General features: G+C 37.7%; 1 protein-coding gene across 1 annotated transcript; it reads left to right on the top strand.

The window, feature by feature from the left end:
• The first annotated feature begins 1,895 nt into the window (after positions 1-1,895).
• mmp24 (matrix metallopeptidase 24) lies at positions 1,896-23,537 on the top strand. The gene is made up of 9 exons (XM_079459946.1): positions 1,896-2,214; positions 13,233-13,381; positions 13,782-13,898; positions 15,545-15,849; positions 17,348-17,509; positions 18,127-18,341; positions 18,510-18,648; positions 20,467-20,733; positions 22,836-23,537. Exons 1-9 carry the CDS (start codon positions 2,089-2,091, stop codon positions 23,171-23,173), a joined length of 1,818 nt encoding a protein of 605 aa, XP_079316072.1. The 5' UTR covers positions 1,896-2,088; the 3' UTR covers positions 23,174-23,537.
• The last annotated feature ends 239 nt before the right edge of the window (positions 23,538-23,776 follow it).

Raw genomic sequence — 23,776 nt, forward strand, 5'->3', positions numbered from 1 at the left:
CATGCTGCTAATTCTGTGTAAGCGCATCATTAATTGAAAAGGCTGTGTTCAAAATAACAGCAGTGTGGAGTTCTGTGAAAAAACTGGTGTCAAACAAGTGGCCCTTATTTACAAAGGGAGCAAATGTGAGAGAAATGTGCATTTCTGAGTAAAATGGGTCGTTCCACACATTGTTCAGAAAGAACATAATATATTATAGCATGTTTACAGTCTGTCTGAAATGGAAATGCTATCTAAAAATGTATCTTGTGAAATATAAACTTTCGTTTACACAACTCTGACTATAAAAGTAGTACATGTCCTGCATTGAAATGCTCATTGTTGAATCTATAACAGTAAAATGGGGAGATGTGGGCGAGAGACACAGATGGAGAAAGACTCTCTCCGTCTCTCTCTCCCTCACTTCAGATGATGTTGGTTGCTGAGTGGGTGAAACGTGTTTTTGGCCTGTTTGATATTCACACTCCAGTGCCAGAGTAACACTGTGTTTTATGGACACTCTGTGAAGACATGCAGTATTTTAGTCATTTGTTGATACGTTCATAATTATCTCAGTTGTGCTTCAAGGTGTGTACAGTTTCGGTCTTGTTTTATGTGTGTCTGACCAGGTTTGCTTTATCACAGCTCCAGATGGAGAGGCTGTTAGAAATCAGGCCTCCCCTGCCGCTCATCTTTGGAAGCTCTGGCCTTCATCCCATTGTTCACAGATCTGAGCATCTTCAGGGTTGGTGAGGGCTCTGCACATTGTGACCCAGATTTGTTGTCTCGTGGCCAGGTGGTGCACTCAGCCACACGGTCAGTCTCTCTGACTTCCGATTTCTCCCCACCGGAGACCTTTTCTCCGCCATAACATATGCTTTTGTCCCCGATCACCTACACCGTTATAAATCAATCAAATATGATTTTTTTCTAACTTGTATTTTCACATCATTGTTCGTGTTGAAGTCATTGAAGAACAAAATGGAAATCTGGATGTAGTGGCCATGAAACTGCCTACGGCTAAATTGAAATGAATACTTAACGCCAATAGTTTGATCTCATTTGTGTCATGTGCCTCAAATTTCTCGGAAGATCACGAATACGGTATTTGATGCCATGTCCACAACTTAATAAAATCACTCTTTTAATCATGCATCATGATAAAAGCAATAGTAATCATATAAAACGTAGCCCTTCTTGGAAATTAAAATGATTATTTTATTCCCTACATTTGCGTTCTTAGGAAATAATTGTTTTATAGTCACAGACAGCTCATGGTTAAGGGGCACATTTAGTTACTTTAACATTCGATATGCGCATTCATAACACATAATACACATTCATAAAAACATAAATATACCTATATTTGTGGCAAATGTCCAAAAAGAAACCGATAAATTAAGTCTTTTTGATAGCATAATTGTGTAAGTTTTGATAATATTGTAGGCCTATTGTTAACTCCTAAAAGAAAGGGTAGCCTACTAAGCTTTGTTTTGTCTCATACCCTTTTCCCTGGTTTTGATAAAACCGTATATTACAGTTAAACAAACTAATATAGAACATTTGTGGTTACTATGATTTTTATGTCAAATACCATAATAATAAGCATACTGTAGTAAAGCCATGGGTCATTTTCGTCGGAGAATTTCTCTTCCGTGCTCGCGCACGCTGACGTTGTTGACGTTTAAAACGACTCGTTGAATCCTTTTAATGAATCCGACGAAGCGAATCGCAAATTCTGTTTGAACTGTCTGGTTTATTTATCCCATTGGATAACAAGCAACAACTGGCTAAACGAAGTGAATCGTTTTGAACGATGAATTGAGTCGAATGACTTCAAACGAGCCGCTTCTCTCCATCATAGCTCCGAACGATACAGCGCGAGCGCGCGGGGATGCGAGCGCACAAGGTGCAGCATTCGCTCGAGAGCATCAGAAGCGCAGCATCATCCGAACGGAGCGCAAATATGCCATTGTGCATTTAAGACTCGACTTTTGGAGAGTGCAGTATTCAGGAATATAGGAGCTTCGTTCTTTGCTTAAATTATAAAGACACGGGACACAAGCCTGGAAATCAACGGCGGACAGTGGGGGGAATTTGGGGACGGCCATGGCGGGGGTGGGAGCCAGGAGGAGAAAGACGGGGCTCCCGGGGTTCTGTTGGAAAACATGCTATTTCCACATCCTCTTCTGGGTCGTGTCTGTCTGTGGAGAAGAGAGAACGTTTATTGTTGAGGTAGGTGGAGAGATGAGATGCCCAACATGCTGTGCTCTGCTGGCAGCGCAAAAAACTGTGTTTCATTCAGCGTCAATATGTGGACACATTATAGCCCAGGTTCATCTTTACGCGCTGGTTTGGGGTAGGTAATGCTTGCTAGAATACATTAAAATGCTTCAGATGTGGGTCAAGTGTTAAATAAGGGTTACGCGATGAAAATTTGTATTTAATATAAAAACAAGCAATGCACATTTTCTATTTATATAAAATATTTGTCTAATCCTTTTAAAAAGTAGCCAATTAACACACTTGCGGTATTTTAACATGCCATAATACAAAATAGTAATAATATTTTGAAAACAACTGTATATTAAGAAATATGATATATTAAATTATTATATATTATATTTACAAAATAAAAATATAAAGCTGCAGCTGCAACAATAACAATGCAGCCCAACCATCCACATGTCATCCGAAGAATTGTTATTCTTTCTCTGCTCCATTTTGCCTCACATTGGGCTCCAGACAGACATTAAGTGTTTGATATGAGCTCTTCCAGGAAATACAGCACACTGAAGCCATTATCAGGTTGCCAGTAATTGGATAATTTCATTGCGCCACTCACTTCACATGCATCTCCATATTATACCCTATATATCTTTTGTCTCTGCTGTAGGCAACATGCTTTCACAATGCCAGCGTAGATGATTTTGAATGTTTAAAACACACAAACGGGACAAAGAGATTCAGTTCAAATCATTTTTGTCAAAGACCTTCAAATATGTGATTAACGATACTATTATCCCATCTCTATATAGCTTGTATTTATAGCCACATAATGCTTTTGCCTTGACGTAGAGTTAATGCTTTTGTGTGTTCCAAATATAGGTTCCTCCATTATTGATGTGATAGGCTGGGATGCTTTTGAGTAGAGATGCAAACGCTCACCAGAACAGTTCTGGATTCAGCTTTGTTGTGGCAGTGGTTAGTCACTCAATAGGTATCTTGCCGATTTAGAACATAATATGTACAGTGAGCCTAAATATAAACAGTTAATATATAGAGATGTGTTTATCTTACTCAAAACCTTCGTCTTTTAGGTGGTTTAGCAGAAAGACACAATAGATGTATGTACATTTCGATGATGGTCATGGTCCTCCTTCGGTCTAATGCCAGGATGTGTAATGCCCCCCCAACCCCATCTCTTTGTTTCATTCATGAGAGTGACCTATAGCAAGTGGGTTTAATGTAAAAGAATGCAAAAAATCCTCAGTATGGTTTTACATAATAGCTAAATGCAAATATTGTAATGTATATTACATCATAAAAAATAAGAAACATTGAAAGTCAGTAGTTACATCTGCACAAAATTGTGAACAACCCAGCGGTAAAGGTGTGATATTTTTACAGTAACTGAAATAATAAAGACGAGCTATTGCCAGCTCTGTGACCCAGTTTTTACAGTACAATAGACAACAACATACATGCTCCTCACAGTTTTCAGCAATGTTGCTTGCTGGAGATTGAAAATGGAGACAAAAACGGTTTCAATTTCAACATCCCGTCAAAACTAATCTCGCCATCTCGTCTTGATGATCCCGTTAACTGCAGATTCTGTTCTCAGATCGTAATCTTTTAAGATTACAATGTCGGATTTTACTACATTATATCGATTATATCTTCATCGCATTCTGCTTCACCAAATAACATTAATAATCGCATCAGTCATCATCACCGAAGCAATGGTGGCTTGCGAGGAGATTTAAACATGTTTCATTTGTAGTTGTTCAATTCGGTTTGAATGAAGCGAACCTTAAACAATCATGAGAATATAATCTGGATTACTAGTCTTGATTTCAGTGTCCAGCCACACACATGTTCCTTTATTGGAGCGGGTTAACGATAAGGATCCGGGTGGAGCTCCTAATGAGAAAAATGATAATGGCAGCTGGGGAGGATGATGGTCCTTTTCTTTTGCCAGCTCTTCTGTCTTGTTCTATTCAAACCAGTCGTCTCGGACCATTCTGTTCTGCCTCGTGAGTCATGCAGTGAGTAGGCTACAGTTTATACTCGCTGTGGATTGTTGCCTCATAGCTGACTTGATGATATTTTGTCTCACTGTAGTGCCAGGGCACAGCCAAAACAAAAGACTTTTTAATATGTAACTCTTGCACTTGTTATATACTGTAAGTTTAAATGCGACTTTTTAAATAGTGTTATTTGAGTGCTGTTTTAGATTTGTTTCAGCCAACTTTCATAAATGTTTCATCGACATGGTGCGAATGACTTGGAATGACGGTGATATGCTTATAGCAGGCCATATGACACTTGCTCATCAATGGATGACAGCTGTTGGCTCTTGTCTTCGTAGGCCATAGAGAAGGTGGTTGATTCAAAGTCTTTATTACGACATGTTCATCAAACTAAAGCAAGTGGCAATTTCATTATCGCAAAGTGTTCAACTCCAACTACTAGTTTTCTAAATGCTCAGATTTACAGTTAACAATCCCTCAAAACATATTTAGTGCCTGACAAACCGCCCCACCCCCAGAAAAACAAAGTCATCTTCGTATTGGCTTTACTAATACTGACATTTTATTAAGAAAATGTTTAAATCCATGTTTAATTGTAGTATTTTGATATGGACGCACATAGCTTCTCACATTGTAGGAGTGCACTTTTGAAAAAAAGGAGCTAAATGGAACAAGTCAGGACAATTTATTTACCATTATTTACGACGTGGTGCATCTAATTCTAGTCTACCATGATGGCAGAGAATTCAAAACAGAGTATTTCTGGGGTTCTTACAAGCCCAAGTACTGACCCATTTTCCTTTTGTTCTGTAATCATTACCGTCATTCTCATGATGGACTGCTAATAAAAGCCATAGTGGAGCTTTCTGGTCATTTGGTGGTTTTGCTAGATTAGCCCGCAGAGTCGTGCAGGATTTCAAATCTGATTCAGTGCTTTCCCCGAACCATCGATTGATTTCTCCTTCCATGTCTGGGCCCCTGGAGATGTGAAACCTCTTCACCTGTGAGTTCTAGCGTCTGGGAAGTTGCACCCAGTGTGTTGAGACTGTTCTTTCCATCTGAGAGTTTAATTTCACCCCAACAATTTGTTGGATTTGAATATAAACGCTCAGTGGTTGTATTCTGTATGTATACGTGACTCACCCATTGGAACGAAAAAAAGGAAGATTTTCGGGATTATTTTACCCTCATGCCATTCCAAACTTGTACGACTTTCTTTTGTCTTTGGAACACAAAGGAGGTGTTTTTAAAGAACGTCGGTAACCAAATAACACTGGTACCTATAGAATTCCATTGTATGGACGTAAAGATCCAAAACATTTCTCAACATATCTCGTATTTTACATCATCATTATAGATTTAAACGCTAAATTTGTTGGGACTGTTGGTTAGCAGGTCGGTCTATATTTATACATTCAATGTCTGACATCTTTGTTTATCACGATTGTATAAAGCCTCTGTGTCTGTTGAAGGATCTAATGCATACCATGTACTTTATATAAATATATATCATATCAAACAACCATATGCTACAGTCTTTGGCTGTGTAGATATAAATATGTCATATTTACTTGGCCTAATTTTGCATCTCTGACGGTAAAACCTTGTAAGAATATCTTCAAAGCCTCTGGAGTGTGCTGAGCAACTCCTTCAGTCCCCAGTGGATTTGTGCTAAACAGAAATCTTTTGTTTATGTTGTTTTATTTTAAACCTTGTTTTTCTTGCTCTCTGGTGCATTAGCATGTTTATCGTGATATTCTTTAAAAATTGCACACAACGGTAAATGAAAGTTTATTAGATGTTCGTAAGTGCGATTCTCAAACGTTTCTTAAAAGTTTCTCAAATATTTTCTTCAGAACATCTTTATTTTTGTCGATAAAATAATATGATTACACTCGCTTGCTCATGTGGTAACAGTATATGTTTATCCAGTAGCAAACTGTGATGACCTTAACTATCTTTAAAAATAATATTTAAGAACTTTAAAATATTATTTTCAATAAATGATTCGCACGATTTTCCCAATATGTATATTTGACTTTCTGGATCGATGCAGACTCGAAAGACGAAATTAATTCTAGATCAAGGAGGAGTCGCAGTTCTGGGATGTCATACGCTGTCTGCGCATGCTGCAAGAAGTCGGGTGCCTTCAATTAACATTCGGCTGACAGTACAATAGTAAATCAAGGAGAGAGATTCATTTTGAGTGACAGTAAAACTGACCAATCATATCTTTCTCAACGGGCGCGCTTAGTTTTTTGCTAACTTTCTGCCATCTGCACATGCGCAGAAGACTAAGGCTCAAACGTTTATGTGTGTACAAGCACATGCGATTCGTATATAGCCTATTTAGCATGTGTTGTGTTAAACAGCATTTACGATTGCATGTTATAGCTAATATGTTACTTTTTGTGTGTAACTTCATTATAATACTTGTTACCCCCCTCTCTGTTTCATGTCACTTTGTCCCAGAATAATATAAAAAGCCCTCCATTTTTAATAATGAAAGCTGAAGTAAGAGAGCTCGACCTTATCGTTATTATATCAAAATAAAATATTCCTTAAGGGCAAGTAAACGTCAAAATTCATACCCGACTTTTCATAGTGATATGTGCCTAAACCGATTCTGAAGATTAAATTAACATTTCTAAGCTTTCTCAATGTTATTAATTCATATTGACTATTCATAATGATAATGACTATTAATATTGAAAATCAGGTTGGTGATTATTTTTACATTTTCTATATACAAATTCAATGCATTGCTTCTATCGACCGATACAGATTAATGGCCGATATATCGGCGCATCTCTAGTATAAAGTCTTTGTCTTGTAGATACCGTGAATACTGTAGCTTTCATTTGACATCCAAATGTACAAACCTTCATCTGTGCTTGAAACACATTTCATATACAGTACATAGCAGTGAAAGATCACGCTGGGTGAGATAAAAGCAGTTCTCTTTGACTCTGGGATCTAAATAAGGATGGATGACACGGTTGCCTCATATAAAAGTCTAATTTGGCCTGAATGTGTCTCCTTAAGATGCCACATGCTGAGGGAGAAATTAAACGTACGAGGAAAAAAGGCACAAGGCCATAGAAATCCTCATTTATTTACATAATAACTGTGAAATAGTCACACATGGCCACTGAATACCTCACTTATTTACACAAATATTGTAAACACGGAAAATGTATTCATCATTTTATCACCCTCAATACAAATCTGAATGACTTCCTTTCTACTGCAGAACACAAAAGAAGATCTTTTGAAGAACGTTGGAAACCAAACCACACTGGTCCCCATTGACTTCCATTGTACGGACACAAAACCACAGAGCCATTTCTCAAAATACCTTCTTTTGTGTTCTACCCAAGAGTCATAAAAATGTCATGAGGGTTAATAGATGACGACGGACGTTTTATTTGATGGTTTATTATCCCTTTAAGTACATTTTTTAAAACAAAACATCACATCCTGTTGACATGTTTATCTGGGAAATGCTTGGAATTATTTTAACGGTTGTTGTTCCTGGTGGCTACCTTTGGTTACTCGTATCAGCTGCAAAGCTAACAATGAATTCAGGACAGTCACGGTCATGTTATGATGCTAATCGTTGTGGTTTTGAAAGCGTTCATCTGTGTTCTTCTTTTGTCTGGCTATAAAGGATACAGGCACAAACAGCATCTCTCCTTTGAGTCTTTGTGCGAGCATCTCTCCTTCATTCCCCTCCCCCACTCCAGCATCTACTGTACGCTCTCGTTTTCTGCCTCTCTCCATCGCCCTCCCTGTCTTTCTCCGTCTTGCTCTGTTTGTCTCACTGCGACTGTCTTTTGTGTCGCTTTTATTTGCTGCATATCTGTTGATTTCCTTGACGTCGTGTTGTTGTTTTTATTTTGGGTACGGTAAAAGATTGGGACATATTTGATCCAGACTCAACGTTGTTCTACCTACCGTTGTGTGTTTAAGCACCACTGCGTGTATATATTTTGACAAAGCATAGGAAACTTTATATGACTCTTTATTCTGTTGAACACAAAAGAAGATATTTTGAGAAATGTGGTTTTGTGTCCATCCATACCATGGATGTCAATGGGGGTCGATGTTGTTTGGTGACCAACCATTTGGTGACATGGCTTTGTGTCCATATAATAGAAGTGAATGCTGACCAATAGTTTATGTTTACCAAGATTCTTCAAAATATAATCTTTCTGCAGAAGAAAAACATGCAGGTTTGAAATGACTAAATTAAAATTTTTGTCTAAACTATCTAGGGCTGCTCGATTATAACAAAAATCATGATCCCAATTATTCTCGGCCAATATTAAGATGCTGATTATTTGATACGACTACAAAATAGAAAATAAAAAAAATTGGATTTGGATTTATACCACAAAAAAGGTTTCTTGCAAACGAAATGTGGCACAAAAATAGTTTTACCTCGATGAATTCCTTTTTTCAATCGCTGAAGGCCAAAATTGACGATTACGATTTGTTTTTCGATTAATTGCACAGCCGTACCTTTTATAGAACAATCCAAATAGAACAGGTAAATGGCACAAGCCTTACTCAGACATCCACTTTTCGTTGTCGGTATCCAGACATTTATTGATTTCAGTGATGATGTGAAATGAGAAGCACAAAATAAAAAAAGCCATACAGCACCTGATCAATGCTTACAAAATACACACTGTCTGCACGAAGGCAGGCTAAACATCTTCTATAACGCACCACATCACATGGTCTGAGCATCTTGTTTTTCCACCGGCCAATTGGCTGTGATCACAATCTTTAGTGCCAGCAATAATTTTTAAATACCAGGTTTTTGCACGCTTGGTAATGCACATTACATGATTTTAATTGCATATTAAAGAGAAATATTATATTTATATTAATATATATAAACAGTCATTTCATACTTTATGTTCTGTATGTTTTGAAACACACCTTTACTGAAGATGTTTTATGGTTCAATATTACATTTTAAATGCATTTGACAGATGTTGTTATGCATATCAAATTTACAGTGTAATTGAGCATTTATCAAATTCACAGGTTGTTTGGGAAATGAACCCATGACATTGGTGTTGTTTGGCCAATTGAGGTGCAGGAGCACTAAAGGTTATGAGTGGCATCTTTCTTACATTTCTGGAACTAGATTGATGGTTGATTTGATCTGTCAGCACTCAGCAGAGAGTGGGGTTGTTTATTTGATGTATAACATGTGAAACCTTACCCAGATTACATTTCAGCAGATATCAAGATGAGGTAATAAGCCAGCGCTATTTGAGATCTGGACAGGCTCATGGGAAAAGATTGTGCTGTTTCAGCAGGGCTGTCCAATGTAATTGGACTCACGCGGACTTCTTAACCTCTTTTGTGTATACATTTTATGTAGCATGTCATTGTGGGTGCCATTAGCATTAAGCCAAAACAGACGATATTATGTTAAGACTTAAAGGTCCAGTGTATGTTTTTAGCGGCATCTAGCTGTGAGGATAGGAATTGCAACCAATGGCTCACTCCACCCCTTCTCCTTTTTGAAATACTAAGGAGGCTGACACAGGGCAAAGATGCCGTCACGTTTTAGCTTCGTTGACGAAGGAGATAACATATTTACGCGCTTTGTTGAGCAGTTGGTCCGTTTAACAACATCGGCAATTCCATGCAAGTGGACCCGCGGTTTATGTAGATAGAAAAAGCTCATTCTAAGGTAATAAAAACATAACGCTTCATTATGAAAGGTCTTTATACACCTCTGAAGACACAAGTATGTATATTATATTGCATTTCTGTCAATAGATAGTCCAAAAAATTACACACAGCACCTTTAAAGGAATATATCCCTCACAGTTTAAATAATCAATTTTCCATAAAAGAATATAAGTGTATGCTTAGTTACTATAAATCCCAATCACTTGGGTGAGTTTCTAAACACAAATAAGCCTAAAACCGTCAGATCTGTCTTTGTTTTGGCAGCAAAGATCGTCTAAACAAACGTTACTGGATGCTGCTCGTGAGGTAGAATATCATCTCTTTGTGCCACCTGGCAGGGAAAGGATTTCAAGTTTCAGGAACAGCTGTGCAAAGAAAGAAGTCCTGAGCTATTTATGGTAATGAATACTAGTTTTCTGTTTACTGACTATAGTGCATCATGTGTGCTGTACAGTATAACTGTGCTGTTATTTTAAAAGCAACATTTTTTGTAAGTTTGTTTTATTCTTTACAGAATTATTCCCTGTATTTTTTTATTGGCTCAGTTAAAGTTTTGTAAATTGCACAAATGCCTGTTGAAAAGACGAGTGAAAAATGTAAAAACATCAACTGTGTCAATAATAAAAAAAAACAATCATGTTATTATTTCAGCAAGTGGCTACAGTATAAAAAATGTCAATTTCGCATTTAAATCCAAATGTGTGTTAAAATATCTGATGTGTAGCTCAATCACAGAAGTGAAGAGAGGATTTTTCATGTTTGTTGTTATATGTCCATACATTTTCGTACATAAATAAATAATTAAAAATATTTTAATATAATAAAATATATTCTACAGAAATATAAAAAGATGTAGAGGCCAGTATTATATGAATGTTCAATTATTAGTATAGACTTCATTGTTAAAGGTTATTCATCGTAATTTCTTAAAACAAATACTTTATACTAAAGGGATAGTTCACCCAAAATAAACATTCTTTTATCGTTTATACACCATCATGTAATTCCAAAGCTGTATGAGTTTTTTTCCTCAGAACACAAAAGAAGATATTTTGAAGAATGTTGATAACGAAAACCGTTGACATTGACATGGTTTTGTGTACATGTAATAGTAAACAGTAAACAGTTTTGTTTACCAGCATTCTTCAACATATCTTCTTTTGTGTTGAAGAAAGAAAGTCATACAGGTTTGAAATGACAAAGGGGTGAGTAAAAAATGTTCGCATTTAAATTTCGGGATGAACTATCTCTTTAATAGCTGCTGTTACTTATCATACTCTGCAGTAGATTCTTTATAAAGTCAATGCAAGGTTAATTAAAAAAACAGTTCACGACAAATGTAAATGTCAGACTTTAAACTGAATTGCACTGAAGTGCCAGATCAAAAATAGACAGCAGGCTGAACAAAGCTTATTACTCATGGAGCTGTACTCTCTCCCTCTTTTGTGTTCTTCAGATGTCAGATTTTTCAAAGTCTTTACCCGTCCTCTTTCTCCGATCGGATGAGATTTTGTATTGTTAGAGCTAGCGTTGGTTTCAGAATTCGCTGTATGCGATTCTATAATGACGCACCAGTAACAGCGTTGGTGAATTATTTAATGGCTACGATTTCCCAGGAGGCCGTGCAGCACTGCTGTTACCATGGAGGCTGAGCCAGTTGTGTCAAAGAAGAGTCTGTGCAATGTGAAGTTGCTTTTCAGCATTTTGAATGAATATGCAAAATGATGGTACCATTATAGACTCGATAATAGATGCACATTGATAAACAAAGATGGTTTAGAATTAGTAAATGAGCTGTAAATACTTTTATATTTTAACATTTAAATACAGCTTCACAGTATTTTTTTGTTTCTGTTGATTTATTTGTATTAGTCACTTGACCTAAATGTTATTTTTGGTAATATTCGTTGTTATGAATGCACTCTATATTACAGGTCCTATTAAGAAAGAACAAATCTTTATTGTAATACACTTTACAGGTCAACCTCTCAGGTACAGTGTATAGATCAATTTCGATGGTTTAATGCAGTGACCCAAGCGTTTCTGATGGCTCTTGCTTCACGCTGTGAAGAAAAAGGCCAGCAACTCCGGTAAAATATTCATGTTGAAAATGGACCCCAAGTCATGAGCTCAATTAAAGAGCTCCTCTCCTCGTGTGCTTTGCTTTGAAATGAGGGCTTTGCTTACTGCTTCTCCGCTGTGGAGGTCCGTAGGGAGAGATGAAAGCCGAGAACACCGAGATGATGGGAATGAGGATTGGAACGTTCTATATAAGTTCGTTAGCGTTTATTTTTATGTTCTTAAACGCGTACAGATCAAGGAGCATGAGCTAAGAAACTGAGAGAACCAAGGTGTATGCATTAGGTGGATTAGTTTGTGTGTGATTCCCCTTGTTCTTTTATTAAGATGTCTTATATATGTCACGATATATAGCCGCGGAAAAATTTAAGAGACCCTTTTTACATTCTTTTTAGTATTTCTGAGTTTACTATTTGTAGGTATGTGTTTAGGTAAAATTATCACTTTGTTTCATTCTGTGAACCACTAACACTATTCCTCCCAAATATCAAATAAAAATATAGTTTCTATTTGAAAGAAATTTAAACTGGAGAAACGTGTCAAAATAACAGAAAGGATGCTCTGTATTTTTTCAGACCTCAAATACTGCAAAGAAAACAAGTTCATATTCACTTTTAAAGGAGTAGTTCACCTTGAAAATGAAAACGGTGTCATCATTTACACACGCCCTCTTGTCATTTCAAACCTGTATGACGCTCTTTCAACCGCAGAACACAAAAGAAGATATTTGGAAGAATGTTATTAAAAGCCCCCCATTCACTTGCGTTGGTTACAACAGAAGTGAATGGGGGGCTGTGTGTTTCGTTACCAATATTTTTCAGAGAAACTTATTTTTTGTTCTGCGGAAAGTCATACAGGTTTGAAATGATAAGAGGGCGTGAACAACTTTTAGCAACACAACAGTAATATTTGTGCTTGTATTTCGGAAAAATTCAAAATTATTTTTTTATGAGATAATGTTTCCACACACACTGGACTGGAATGGCCACATCAGAAATGCTGATTAAATGAAAATGTGGAATGGTTTCATAATTTGTCTGCGGCGGTATGTTAAAAACAGAAATGCATGTAGAATTGACTGATATAATAAATCCATACCTACTCTATGTGAGAAACATTCTTAAAAATTCATTCTATAATTCATACACTCTAAAATTAGCTGTGGGGCTCTTCATGAGATGATCTCTCTTCATCTCTACTCAGACGTGGCTGAAGAACTATGGCTACCTGCTCCCTCATGACATCCGAACATCGGACCTGCGATCGGAGAAAGCCATGCAGTCGGCGGTCGCTGCCATGCAGCGGTTTTATGGCATTCCAGTGACAGGGGTCCTTGACCAAACCACCATCGAGTAAGTAAATCCCTTCTGTATACGACAAGTACTTGTAGATTGCTGTAAAAATGATGTCCATATATGTTAAATTTCAAGTAATTGGTGATGATGATATTGTGTTTTTGAGACTGCGTTCTTTTAAATGCTACATGTAATTTTAACTACGGTCACATAACCGTAAACTGTATTTAAAGTATATAGCATATATCGTACGATAGTATATTAATGAAAACATGCAACACTTTAACGTTGTACTAAATATTACTGTTGATTTACAGAACTGTATTTATTCTGCACGCTAGTAAAGGCTAGCTACTGTTTGGCTGATTTTTTCTACTAATATATATGAAAACTGCATATCACAGCATCACTATGAACTGTGGGATTTGTTGTCGCTTATTGTTATCATCTCTTTAAGGTGGATGAGAAAACCTCGCTGTGGTGTTCCCGACCATCCTCACATCAGCCGCCGTAGGAGAAATAAACGCTATGCCCTCACCGGACAAAAATGGAGGGACAAAAAGATTACGTACAGGTAAAGTGCCCATCTAGATAGATAGAGTTACTGAATGCTTTACTTGATTGTGTGAGGCAGAAGATCCTTCAAAAACTACATTTACTCATTATAGATCAATGAGGAATGTAGGCTATCACAGGGAAGCGTTCCAAAAACTCCATATGCCTGTAACTAACTGCACCTCGCGTGATTTGATTATCTGTAATGGAGGGCCCATTAGGCGTCTGGCTGAAGCTATCTTGAGTAGCTTCCCTTTATTCTTTAAAGGTGAAGAGTGGTTTCAGCAAAGCTGACAGTGCCAAAGCTGACAGTGGAATATCTTTGTTTAAGCATCCAGACATAAAGGGCATCACAATTTTTGTGTTTCTATTTGGTACAGCTCAGCATATTACATTCACACATATTCGTTTCGAAATACATGAAACGTATGCAATCTTTCCAATTGTAAAGCTCCAATGTGTATTTTTATTTGGAGGATCTATTGACAGAAATGCAATACATAACTATGTCTTCAGATGTGTATAAAGACCTTTGTGTTCTTCTTCCCTTAGAATGAGCTTTTTCTATCTACATACACTGCGATTCCCTTACATGTAAATGGCCATTTTGTTTCTACAGAACTTAAACGGACAAACTGCTCTATAGAGCGCGTTTCGTAATAACGTTATCTCCTTCGGCAAAGAAGAGAAAACTTGACGTCATCTTAGTCCTGTGTCAGCCACCTAAGTGCTTCGAAAGGGAGGGGTGGATAAGCCTTTGGTTGCATTTCGCAACCTCACCACTAGATGAGAATTCGTAACCTCACCACTAGATGAGAATTCGTAACCTCACCACTAGATGAGAATTTGCAAACCAAAAAAAGGGGCCGGAGCTAAATGGTGTGACAACGAAGAGAGAAAGCATTGCATTAAAAAAAAACAATGCCATGCCCTTTCTCCACATAAAACACATGGTCTGACATGACAATTTGCTGCATTAATATAACACGAACAAAGCAAAAAGTCAAACTTAAAAAAATTATTTCATTTCACTAAGTCTAAGATCAAATGAATTTTGACTGTTTGTCAAGTTGGGGCTTTGAAGTCCAAAATAAAAGCATTCTGGGATGTGTAATGCTCACAGTTAATTCCTATTGGCCTTAACATTAAAGTGTTTAGATATTATGCAAACATTGGTTTGCTTTGTTCCTTTTTCAGGCTTTATTAATTCCAGTTATCCTCTGATGTAGGGTTGTGTCTGGTTTACAGTCGCTGGTTAATTAAATGTGATTTTAACACTTGCGTGTGCCTGCAGTTCTGTGTCATATGCGGCCATCTGCTTGTGCCTTAAGTGTTTGGCCTGGTTTAACTTTTTGCCCCATATTCAAGGACACTTTTGATGCAGATTAATTCTTATGTAACAACACAGAAGTGCGCATTCAATTCGGTTAACCGGGGAGCTAATTCATACAGATCAATGCAACTGTAAAGGCTGTTGTCATAGAGAAGTATGTTTAAAGCAGAAAATTTCAAGCCTTGCTGTTTTAAGAAATGAATTGTAAATGTTCATGTATGTATATTTAAGGTGTTTCATGTCTATATACTGCTGTGTATTCTTGGATTGATGGTTCATCAGATATGCATTTAATCTTTCATTTATATGCTCTCTACTCTTCTTGTTTCCAGCATACATAATTTCACCCCCAAGGTGGGTGAGAAAGACACTCAGAGGGCGATTCGTCAGGCCTTTGACGTCTGGCAAACCGTGACCCCGTTGACCTTCCAGGAAGTGGCTTATTCTGAGATAAAAAATGAGGGTAAAGAGGCCGACATCATGATCTTCTTTGCCTCCGGTTTCCATGGTGACAGTTCCCCCTTCGACGGAGAGGGAGGTTTTTTAGCTCACGCGTACTTCCCTGGTCCCGGGATAGGCGGAGACACACACTTTGACTCTGATGAGCCCTGGACGCTGGGAAATGCCAATCATGATGGTGAGTGTGATACTGTTATGATCATATTATGATGTGTTTTGACTTTTGACAATCGTCCAAATATCGTAAATATTTCCAAATACGTGACAAATTTGTAAAATAACAGTAAAAGTTCTTTGCAGTGTATATGATGGGTTTGGTTGGTATAGGTTGTTTATAAATGGGATGGAGAAATCGTTTTTTAGACATTTAAATGAGGAAACGGCAAGATACTGTATAAGCAAATCAGTTGGGATTCAGATCTCTGATGGTAAAACAGAGCAGAGCTGAGGAACATCTGTGCCGCAAGGGAAATAAAAAAGAAGCTTCGGACGGTTTTTCGCCAGCATCAGCCCTGTGTGCGCTGTGTATATTTACCCTGTTATCTTTGCCCGGGTGCTGCATTGTCAGCAGTTTAAGTGCACGCTTTATAGATCACAGAATCTGTACCCATTTCACGTACACACACACACATTTCACGTACAAGTTTATACATTTATCTCTATACAACCATATCTACCCTAGTGTATACAGATCAAAAGTAACCGCTTTACCTCTCAGCAATATCTGTATTTATGGTGCCGGGCTGTATATTTCATTTATTTAAAATGAAATCACAGGAGTGCGCTGGGCTCATAATACATTGTTGGGTATTTTGAAAGAGACAAAGAATGAATTAGACCGGTAAATTGGAAAGCAATAGTGCACGAGGGGAGATGAAGAGGGCAAGTTATAGAAAGTAAATACAAAGCAAAGCAGCCTTTAGACTATAGATGTAGTCGAGACCACGAAGTCAGGGTTTTTTGTGATTCGAGTGATTGCGTTACGTCTCTGTTTACAAAGATGTAAACATGTGAGACTCGACTGAGTCATGTTTTGGTAATAGCTCAGATTCACAACCAATGTACATGATGTTCTTTTGCATGTACACTGGGTCTCGGTACAAGCAGTGATTTTCACATGCAGTTTACTGAGTTGTTTTGCTTTGGAGGAAAAGTTGGGATAATGGATGCACAATTGTTAGTATTCACCCCTCACGTGCCTTTTATATTTTGATTTTTATTATAGGCTTCTATGCATATTCAATTGAGGAGAGGAATGGTTCAACCAACACTGTGAATTATCTTACAGTGCAGTATATGTGCTCCATGGGATTGAACCCATGGCCTTTATGTTGCTAACCCATCTTTACAGATTAAGCTACTGGAACACTGCATTCCAGTTCCAGCCTTTAATAACAGAGTGAACGTTTTATTCTCCGCTGATTCAGCGCGTGATGGTGTTACAGTATATATGAGAGCCATTATCATTCTGGTCTGTTTTTAACAAAATGCACTAATTTACACATGACATATTCAGAGCCTCAGGCCTTGCTTATGAAATTCTGCTGCTTCCATCATTCGGCTCACACATGGCAGACTATGTTGGTTGGAATTACATTAACTGACTTATTCATAAACGCACAGTGTCCTCCGAATGGATTGAACTGTGCAGTTGATATTTAACTTTTATTTTTCAGGCAATGACCTTTTTCTCGTGGCGGTTCATGAGTTAGGCCATGCTTTAGGTCTGGAACATTCTAATGACCCCAGTGCCATCATGGCCCCCTTTTACCAGTACATGGACACGCACAACTTCAAACTGCCTCTGGACGATCTTCAGGGCATCCAGAAAATCTATGGTACAGTTGTATTATTATCATTTTTTTTATAATTATTTCAACAGCTTAAATCCAGTTTTATTATATTATATTAAACGGACAAAAATGATGGATGATGATAGTATAAAATAAAAGACGCTAGAGAGTTGATTCAAATGCTCGCATGCATATTTGTGTAAATAAAAAGGACGTAACAGATTTGTGTAAAAATATGAGATATATGCATTAGACCTTGCATTGCAAATGCAACCTAATATTGATTTATATTAATCATACAAGAATATTGACAGGAAAACAACTCACTGCTCTTAATTCTTCATTTTTACTGCTGGCAGTTTGCATAAGAAATGTTTAGGTATTAAAGGGATAGTTGAACCGAAATTTGTAATTCTGCTATCATTTACTCACCATAATTTACTCACCCAAAACACAAAAGAAGACATTTTGAAGAAAGTTGGTAACTGAACAGTGCCGGCTCCCATTAACGCCTGCTGTATGGAAGTGAATGTGTACCACAATTGTTCGGTTACCAACATTCTTCAAAAATATCTTTGAAATGACATTAAGGGGTGAGTAAATCATGACAGAATTTTCATTTTTGGGTGAACTGTCCCGTTAAGTAACATGTGTTTTTGCAGGTATCCCCACAGCCATGCTGGAGCCCACACGTCCTCTTCCTACACTACCTGCACGCCGAACACACTCCACCTCAGACAAAAAACATGACCGGCAGTCCCGGCCTGCTCGCCCACCCTCCGGAGACCGCCCATCCTCCGGTAACGGCAAACCCAACATCTGTGATGGCAATTACAACACGGTGGCCTTCTTTCGGCGGGAGATGTTTGTTTTTAAGGTGAATTGCTGTGTTTTTCTGTTACTTTTGATAGTTAATAAATGTGTTATCTACAAAGGTTTTACTTGAAGATTAGTCTCCGGTGAAGTGTAATATGTATTGCTTCTTTGAAAGAATATTAGAAAAAAAAGGATAAACTTGATCCAGATGATCTTTTTTTCATCGTAGGATCGCTGGTTCTGGCGTTTGCGAAACAACAAGGTACAGGAAGGCTATCCCATGCTCATTGAACAGTTCTGGAAGGGTCTTCCTCCGCGCGTTGACGCTGCTTACGAGAGATCCGACGGGAAGTTTGTGTTCTTTAAAGGTGAGATGACTTCTCTCTACGGTACATTTATTTACACCTTTTATCCAAAGAGACTTCAAGCATACATTTTCAGTTTTGTGTTCAATGCGATTCAAACCCTTTAAAGGGATACTTCACCAAAAAAATGAATATTTGTCTTCAACTTCCTGTTGTTCTGTATACATTTCTTTGTTCTGATGAACGCAGAGAAAGTTATTTGAAAGAATGTTTATCACCTGTAGATTTTGCCCCCCCATTGGCTCCCATTGTAGGAAAAAATACAATGGTAGTCCAAAGTGCCCCAGAACTGTCCAACATCCTTCAAAATATCTTCTTTTGTGTTCAACAGAACAAAATAATTGATTACGTAATTTTTCCTACTATGGGAGTCATAAAAGCATTCTTCCCAATATCTTTAACTGTGTTCATCCAAACAAAGACATTTATACCGATTTGGACAATTTGAAGGCAGGTAATTGATGACAGAATTTCCATTTTTGGTAGAAGTATCCATATAAACTGTTAAAGCTAAATGTTATTTTATAATTTTATCCTAAATGTAGACTATCATCTAAAACTTTGATTTTATGCTCTAAATTGAAGTACCTGAATGATATTTGAACGTCTATATGGCCTAAACCACAATGCAAAGTGCAGCTATATCCATTAAACAACTGCTGGTTCTGGATGAGTTTAACCACAGACTAGTCAGCCTTCTACAGTAAGAAGAATACAAGCACACTGTATGTCTACAGATGCGACGAGAATTAAAGGCCTGACTGTGTAAGTTCATTTCAGGGAACGACTGAATTTGTTTCTCTCCCGTTAGATCTGGAATCCTTGTTGATTCAATGCTGTATTATTATTAAGTCTGTTTATCTCTTGCCTTTTTCCTCTCAAGCGCTCTTTCTCACTCCTCTCACTCATTAAATTAGCCCAGCGCAGTCTTGCTGCGCGAGGAGAAGCTGGGTGATATATTTATAGCGCTAGTGTCCTGCTCACATCTGAGGGTGAAATCAAGAGGAATTATAACTATTCCTGTTCTGATTCAGATTCCCAATTTGATTCCTAATTCATTTAAACCAATAGGTACTTGTTTTCAACCGTACACTTACAGAAATACTACACAAAAACAATGTTACTTTTGGTAACGTGTTTTAATATGGAAAGAGAAATGTTTTACAATGAAAGTCCTCGAATCTTGTATTAAGCTGCAATCCATAACATTTGCCTCTCTATCGCCATCTTTGTTTAAAACATACAATTACAGGTTACTTTATGTACTTTTATTCGTGTTGAAATCAAATGACGTCAAACGGACATTTACAGCGAACCCAACGTGTCGATTTATAAATCATGATCATTATAACAAAATATTTTGATTTGTGTTGGGCACAGTGAAATTTATCACTTGTGATTGATTCATATGACTTGTTAGATTGATTCATCTGATAATTCATATATAATCCATATTTGACCGATTCGTTTACCCTTGTGCGGTGTCCGGGATCCTCAATGTTTACGAACGAAAATGACTTTTATCATCCCTAGACATTAATATTTATTCAGTATAGATGTGTTTTTATTAAAGATATTTCACAAATATTCCTCATAGATTTTTCTTTCTCAGCATCTTTTTGATGATGAGTATGATATAAACTATTAATGGTGACCATAAAGCTTTTATTTGTTTTATTTTTATGCTTTATATGGCTTTTTACATAAATTAGACTGGCAAACATGTGCCGGGTAATAAAAACTTGAACACATACAATGGTTATAAGAACAACAAACTCCAAATATGACCTCATCTACTCTTTTCTCCTGTCGTCCTTCTAGGAGATAAATACTGGATTTTCAAGGAGGTTACAGCGGAGCCCGGTTACCCCCACAGTCTGGTAGAGATGGGCAGCTCTTTGCCCCGTGATGGCATCGACACGGCCTTACGCTGGGAACCCGTGGGCAAAACCTACTTCTTCAAAAGTGACCAGTACTGGCGTTACAACGAGGAGAAACGCAACGTTGACCCAGGCTACCCCAAACCCATCAGCGTGTGGAGGGGCATCCCTGAGGGACCACAGGGGGCATTCATCAGTCGCGAAGGATGTGAGTCATGGTTTTAATAATCAATCAATATTTAATATTTAAACGGCCATGTGGTCGATGGATATTTCATAGGACTGATCGCTTCAAAGTTTAAGACATGTAGAATCCTTGAACATCTTGTAGTGTAGACATGATATTAGTTTTGTGTGGTGGTGTCCATTATTGTGTAGCTGATAGTAGTAAATGTCAGAGTTGTAGAGTAATCGATTGGTATGTTTTTGGCTCAGTCGATGCAGTATTGTTGTGTTGACAGTAACAGTTTGGCTCTGAATCTTCCTCACTGGTTATTTGATCTGGTTTGGCACAGCGGTTGAAGGAAGGGAACTGTCTGTGTCTCGACACTTCTGTGTATTCATATTTAGCTTCACAATCATGATGCAAGGTTACATAATGATGGCATTAAAGTCCCCCAGAAACGAAAGTTGCGATCATGTTTACTTCCGTATTCTGACGCATTTACAAGTGAAACGGAATTTCGAATGAGAAATTCCCTGCGATTTGATTGGATGCCGTTGCATTTTGAAATGGAACTGGAGCAGACTGACAGTTGAAGGGGAGGAGTTAGCAGATGCCCTGCCAAAGCCATCTACCTTACATCATTTAAGATGGATTGTCACTAAATGACGGACGTGCATTTTCAGATTTTAACCGAGGGCACATGAATGAAAAAAATTATTTTGTTTATATCTTTGTTGTTTCTTCTGAGGAAAAGAGAGAGACATCTCACAAGAGATCAGATAAGATCTCAATGCCTCAAACTGAACTCAGATTTGTGTACAAGTCTGCAATCAGAAGTTGAAATGTTATTGAAGATCTCAATATGAACTCATAAAATTTACCCAAATCCAGATTTTTTACAATCTACATTCATTTTACACCTCCATATTCTTATTATATTTTAACAATTGTCTCATTTGTTTATATTACTCCAAATCAATTTTAAGAGAAACATCTGAGACTTTGTGTGGACCAAATGTACTATTATAATGGGTTGTAATGCGTTCTATTGTCTTTTTTCACGCCGCGTCCGGTGCAGACACGGTGTAATTTGATACTTAAATTTAACTATAAATCTTGCTTTTGAATATGGTTAAATATTTGCTTTAATGCCATGCTGTGATATTTTTTCTGTTGAGCACCAACATAACTTATCTTTTCTGATGTATAGCTGGATAAAATCTGATCGAGCATTAAACACACAGGTGTCATTGTTAACTCACATGAGTCGTGTATTTCTACCGCGGCTGCATAAACTTGCAGATTTATTCCTCATCTCCAGTGTGTTCTCCAGCAAGAGAACGATCACATTTTCTGCTAGCCGTGTCATAACCTCCCAAAAACAGAGCCGCGGCGGGGCCAGGGCACAAGATGGAGATGCCGGCAGAGTTACACAGACTGTTTGCTCTGCACGTAGCTCATGATTTTTCTGTCACTCAGATTTTGAAAGAGAAAGTTAGAGAGGAGTGGAGCCGGAGAGGAAGGTCGAGCACTTCATCAATCACAATCTCAGGGGTTTCCGTCGAGAGCGTTGCTACTGTTTTTACGTTTGTGTGTGTTTATTTGGTCCGCTGGTCTCGGTGGGATTGTGTAACCCTGGACATTTTTTGAAATACCGCATCATTGAATCTTCACAAGGGCGGATATTTTTGCGATCATGAATATGAATCAGGCTTTTTTTTTAGAAAGTCATGCATCCCCGCCTGAATGTAAATGCAAATATTTGCTTTCATTAACACTTTAGAGAAGTGTTTCTTCTCTTAAATCTATGATCTATGTTTACATCATGCTCAAAAAGAAATGTATCACTTATTTCTAAGTTCGTCAGCTGCATTTTCTTATTATTTACATTATCCAAAATGATCTTGGTGCTGTGCGTATTCTCTGTAAACTTTATCATGTAATCATATTGCTGCTGTCCTTCTGAAACCTATCTTGAAAAGCAGTGAATTTGGACATACAAGGTTTCAAAAGGACAGAGACGATATTCAACTTCAAATTACTCTATTTTATAAATGATATGATTTCAGATTATAAAATATTACTAAATAATTGACCATATTGCAATTGTCCTGATATCCTGTTTCATTTCTCTCTCATTCTAGTTTATACCTACTTCTACAAAGGAAAGGACTACTGGAAGTTTGATAACCAGAAGTTAACCGTGGAACCAGGTTACCCAAAATCTATCATCAAAGACTGGATGGGCTGCGACCAGTCTGAAATGGAAAAGAACAAAGACAGGCACCTTCCGCACAACGACGTCGACATCATGGTGGCCCTCAACGACGTACCCAGCACTGTAAACGCCATTGCCGTGGTCATCCCGTGCATACTCTCACTGTGCATTCTGGTACTTGTATACACTATCTTCCAGTTTAAGAACAAAAACGTTCAACAGCACGTCACCTACTACAAACACCCGGTGCAGGAGTGGGTATGACAGACCGGGGGGCGTTTTGGACCCCAAACGCTCTAACATAACTGAGGGCTACTATGCTGAGGTCTGAAAGCATATGTGACCAGTGCCTGTTTTCTGAAACTTGCCCCGGAACGCTGAAAGGACAAGGCAAGAGCATCAACGCCATTTGAGACACCGTTAAAATACAAATATCGCAATTTTTTATAGCATGAGCCCGAGGGATGAAACTTTTGGGATTGATGGCAAGGAGCAAAACCCAACGTTTTCAGTGAACGTTCAGTCAACATTATTGTTACAGAACGAATGCTCCAGGTTTGGCAACGGAAGAATCCAACTTGTTCTCAGAAAAAACTTGTATATGTTTTGAAGTATTAAGAAATTAATGAACAAAAATGAAAAAAAAACAAGACTTGAAAAACAAAGTAGGTAGAAAGGCCATAGAAAAGAATACCAAGGAATTCATGCAGTCGTTTTCATTCATGAGGTGAAGGGTTCACCACTAATACTCGAAGACTTTTTTAGAGGGGTGGGTTGGGAGGCATTTCGAAAAAGAAAATAACAACAACTGACTTTAACTTCAATCTGAATGTTTGTTTGCTTGATAGTTTTTCTTTCTTTTGACAC

The sequence above is a fragment of the Barbatula barbatula genome (assembly GCF_947034865.1).
Source record: "Barbatula barbatula genome assembly, chromosome: 7".
Lineage (NCBI taxonomy): Eukaryota > Metazoa > Chordata > Actinopteri > Cypriniformes > Nemacheilidae > Barbatula > Barbatula barbatula.